This window comes from Lissotriton vulgaris, chromosome 2_1 (genome assembly GCF_964263255.1).
Source record: "Lissotriton vulgaris chromosome 2_1, aLisVul1.2, whole genome shotgun sequence".
Lineage (NCBI taxonomy): Eukaryota > Metazoa > Chordata > Amphibia > Caudata > Salamandridae > Lissotriton > Lissotriton vulgaris.
In genome coordinates, this window is record NC_141687.1 from 1,615,525,639 (window position 1) to 1,615,530,692 (window position 5,054).

At 48.3% G+C, this 5,054-nt stretch overlaps 1 protein-coding gene across 1 annotated transcript; it reads left to right on the forward strand.

Annotated features, from left to right (window-relative positions):
- The first annotated feature begins 1,509 nt into the window (after positions 1–1,509).
- On the forward strand, positions 1,510–4,481 carry LOC147732949 (uncharacterized). The gene has a single exon (XM_086958889.1). The coding sequence runs from the start codon at positions 2,293–2,295 to the stop codon at positions 4,204–4,206; it is 1,914 nt and encodes a 637-aa protein (XP_086815015.1). The 5' UTR covers positions 1,510–2,292; the 3' UTR covers positions 4,207–4,481.
- Positions 4,482–5,054: the final 573 nt, after the last annotated feature.

Genomic DNA, 5,054 nt, shown 5'->3' on the forward strand with positions numbered 1-5,054 from the left:
TTGCGAAGTAGCGGGGCCCTGTATTTTGCATGGTTTTGAAAACTGTAAGGAGCAGTTTAAAGAGGATTCTTTTATGTAGTGGCATCCAGTGCAGCGAATTTAGGGCTGCAGACGCTGATGACCTTCTGGGGAGTTGTAAGACCAGTCTAGCTGCAGCATGTTGGATGCTCTGCAGCTTTCTGAGAGTAGATTTTTTCACTCCGGCCATAAGGCCATTGCAGTAGTCAAGTCGGGAGAGTATGAGGGCTACCGCGACTGACTTTCTGGCTGCAATTGGGAGGAAATCGAAAAAAAAATTCAGAGATTTTATTAGTCCAAAGCAGCGACCGGCAGTAATCTTAACGTGGTCATCGAAAGAAAGAGATGAATCGAATTGCACGCCTAGGTTTCTGGCTGATGGAACTGCACTTGGAGGGGCCTCTGGTCCTAGGGGCCACCAATCTTTCGGACAAAAAGAAAGATTTTTACCTAATGGGATGATTTCCGTCTTAGCACTGTTGCATCTAAGATGGTTAGTATTTAACCACTCAAAGACATCAGAGAGGCAGTTTTTAAACCGGAGATCTGCGTCAGTCCGCTGTTTGTCAATGGTGACGACCAATTGAGTGTCGTCAGCGTAAGACGTGACAAGAATCCCATGTGATTCTATCACAGCTAAGAGGGGTGCCATGTAGATGTTAAAAAATAAAGGGCTCAATATGGACCCCTGGGGCACTCCAGATGTGATGAATTTTTCGCAGGATAGGTGGGGTCCAAGGGACACAGTCTGAGACCTATTTGATAGAAACGATGAGATCCAGGCCAAGGCTGTGTCTGTCACGCCAATCTCTCGCATTCGGTTAATTAGGATGGCATGCGAGATAGAGTCGAACGCTGCTGTGAGATCCAGCAGGATGAGGACTGCTTGCTTGCCCTCATCCTGCAGGAATTTGATGGAATTCCTTCCGCCATCAGGACTGACAACGGAAGCCATTTTTCAAACGCCATCTTCTCCTCTCTCACCACAATGCTAGGCATCAGACACAAACTGACATCCGCTTACCACCCCCAAAGCAATGGCATTTGTGAGCGCCTCAACGGCATGCTCAAAACCAAAATAAGCAAAATTAGCGCCACCATTGGTAAAAAGTGGCTCTACTGTCTCCCACTGGCCCTCTTCTCATTAAGAAATTCCCCGAGTTCGGATCACCACCTTACCCCCCACCAACTTGTCACCGGACGATCCATAAATGTAGCAGTCCCTCCCAGCAGGCCCAAAACTGATAGCGAGTCATCCTCTGAGATTGTTAAGGCTGAGCTTTATGACTTCCTGTGCACACTAACCCGCGCTGCGCAGTTCCTCTCTGTCCAGGTATCCAAAAGGAAGGAGAAGGGCCCCATCGATCCTGAGCTCCCACCTATCCGCCCCGGAACTCTGGTCTTCATCCGGAGGCACGTCAGGCGTTGGAAAGATCCTAAGTTAGACGGACCCTTTGAGGTGATTGACTCTTCTCCAACTGCCATCCGGATAGCCGAAAGAAAAGCATGGATCCACAGGAGAGACGTCCGCTTCGATCCTGCACCTGCGCAGCAACAGCCAATGGACTAAAAGAGGGAAGCGATATGCCCATGGTCTCCCGAAATGAGGACGACGACTTCCCATCCACCGTTCCATCCTTCAGAAGAAGAAGACGCCCACGAATATAGCGCCCGTGAAGCAAAGTTATGTATACTCACTGTTCTTATGTTTTGTATTATTGTTGGAGTGGCACTAGCAACATTCAACTGGTATATCTTTTTTCTTGCTGTAAAAAGTTATAGTGATAGAAGCAGCCAAGATGCCTCACTGCCTATTGTTCCATCCACTGTACCAGCGGTCACACTCAAACAACAGAAAGCACCACACAGCACACTAGGTCCTGAGCTCCCAGAGAATAGCATTGCTAGCAGCATGTCCATTAGTGTGCACCTTGAACTCTCACCCGGTACCCCAGAGGGAAGGACTAGTCCCTGGAATACAGCTACCAACGCCACAGAACGAGTGTCCCGTCGACACCCTCCCCGCCACCATAGACCACGTAGATTTGCCTTCGCCATACCCCCATACATGACAAAGTCAAAACCCCGTATCCCCTCCCCGTTTGTCCCCGGCACCCATATAGACACAAGACACAAGCCCAAAGGAATGTCGCTAAAAACATTCCAACATCTTGTGCAAATACAAGAAGGCCTAGGGCCCATGCTCAGCCAACCCAATTAGTAAGGGACCATTCAGTCCACTCCTCTCTAGTAGACAACTCCTGGTACAGGGACATGACAGCAGTTGGGAAAATAGTAACAAATGAGTCTTGCTACGTATGTTCCTACATTCCCCATGCAGTAGGTGCTGACAGACTGATTTTTCCCAAGGAAGTTCCACCGCACATAGCCATGTGCCTTCTTCACTTGTACCTCTGCCGGATAAAAGGGCAGATTCGGGTCCTTTCAGCCCAAAAGGAAGTAGTCCATATAAACACCACTGCATGCGATTACATTTACACTGTGCACAAGGTTGTCACCGACCTGGCTGAACTCGGGGAGGAAATCAAAGAAATGCGAAGGACAGGGGTACAGGACATGGATTGGCAGGAACGTGGCATTAGGAAACGTGGGTACATAACAAACACACCCCGGACAGGATGTGATGTATCATATAGACACCCCTCAGGCCCACACCCCTGCCCATGCCAGAATAGGACAATGCTACGCCTCCTAGCGCAGGTCTACCTTAACAACAAGTGGCAGAGCCCCGGAGGGTTTTGGTGTAAGGCGGCAGCCTTAGGACCCCCTTGGGCGGACTGGAATGCAGGGGATAAGTGTGGTCAAATATGGGCTCAGGAGAGCGGGAGGTACACCTGGGGTGGGGAAGGAATGCCAGAACATAAAAAAGGATTCAAACTAAAAAAACCTTCTCTTTGTTTCATAGGTAATGGCTCTGTCGCTGTTGGGCGTAACACAGACTGTAATTCCACGATTTTCAACTTCGATATGCAGGTCGGCACCACTACTCTAATGGATTATTACTGGGCTTGCGGAGAGCACCTCTATCCCCAACTACCTCCTCAGTGGCTCGGACTGTGTACCTTGGTAACTTTGCATGAAATTCATCTGGTCGTACCAGCATCAAATGCTTCCCACATCCTGTCACATCCAATGACAGGTGACCTGACATTCCTCCATCGACACCGGCGAGCAGCAGAGTACTTTGCAGGGGAAGCCCGTGGTAAGGTCCCAGAAGAGTTCCGCCTCTTCAGCGAGGCCCAGCTTTTCTTCGGAGGGGCATTCCCAATGTTTCAAACTCAAGCTACTGCCCGTTGGCTGGAAGTAACTCGCTATGAGGTCATGAAAGCAATAAACAGCACCAGGGATGGCCTAAATGCAATAAGGGAAGAACTGCGCCCATTACGACTAATGGTTCTGGAACATCGCTACTTCCTTGACATGCTAACGGCCAAAGATGGTGGTCTGTGTCATCAAATAGGAAAATCCTGCTGCACTTTCATACCTGGAAACGACGAGGACAACGGATCCATATCAAGGGCCATTGAGGAGTTGACTAACTTGGGAAAAGAAATGATCGAGGAAGGAGGTGCCCCTGCAGACATTATCCCAACGAACTGGTTCGACTTTGACTGGATGCCCTCCTGGCTAACTGCTATTCTAAAGCTGATGATACCTATAGTCGGGATTATGGTCTTTCTGTGTTGCGCCTTTCAGCTGGGGAGTCACTGTATCAAGAGATTAAGCACAAAAGCTGTAGGGATGAATTATGCTAGGACAGGGATTTACCAGATACCAAAATATGAAGACATAGATCGGGCTCCTGGGGATGGGAATGGAGAACAAGTACAAATGATCGAGCTAGGACAATGTAGCACACATCCAGCACCACCTGCCACACACTCTGGGGTACCATCAGCCCCACCTCTCCCCCCAGGTAGAGACACACTAAGGAACAACACTGCAGCTACTCAGTATGAGTGCCTGCTCAACAAATCAGATCAACAGTATATCCAGCTACTAAGGTCAGACGAAAATGTTGCACGTCCAACTTGTTTTAAGTGCTATGTCAATGATATGCCATGGATTCCACCATTGGCAGAAAAATCAACAAAATATTCACTTAAGAGTGTGTTCATAAATGAACAAGAGGGGGTAGATGATGGAGGGTCCCGTTCTACCATCTAACATCACCAGAAAGGAGAGTTCTAACAGCCTTGGTAACATGAAGGCCTGATGTAGGCCCTGCGTGATAGAAATCTGAAAACATGCTAAAATAACTAGCTTTCTCCATTAGTAAATAAAGGCCCCAGGGCCCACTATGCTTAAGGCTTAAAAACACACGTTTCTGTGCATTGAACTGAACAAGGTAAAATTAGGCCTTCAAAGATTAGTTAGCTCCACTGTCAGCTCCCAGACCAACACCCACACACACACACACACCCTGGTACACGTGGTATAGCTTCCTGAAAACATTGCTAAAAGTATTATTTTTTGAAACATAGCTTGCTCAAGTACAAACAGCAACCTCTGGCAATACTCTGCTCCTATCATAAGGTCTAGCACGTGCCGATATGAAGAAATGTGGTGACCACTGACCGAAAGGGTCAAGATTTGTCCCTTTCACAGTGGTCATAACTGCTTTACACACTGCCTCTGAGATGAGCCTTTCTGCTCGTGGCAAGCTACCAAGGGGTTGAGCAGGGGTTATTTTAGGAGTGTATTCCCCTTAACCTGACTTGAAGCAAGGGCCCCTTGCTCTGCCAACTAAGGAACCACATTTCTAACAAATGGTTTCAGCACTGAATAGGCAGGGAGCAAAGGAAAGGGTAGATTTAAAGGCCTTCCCTAGCCCAGGCAGAACGTGAATACAAAAAGACTCCCATGCACGTCTTGAAGTGTCAATTGAATGCATTGAAAGGGAAACTAGGTGCAATATACACCAATAGAGCTGAATTCACACTTCTGCGGCTACGGTGCAATGCATATGCCCTGAACAACAAAGTAGGCACCCACCTGGCGCGACAGCTCTGGGG

Excerpts from the sequence above, each read along its gene's own strand:
- LOC147732949 (XM_086958889.1), top strand. The coding sequence starts at position 2,293 with ATGACAGCAGTTGGGAAAATAGTAACAAATGAGTCTTGCTACGTATGT.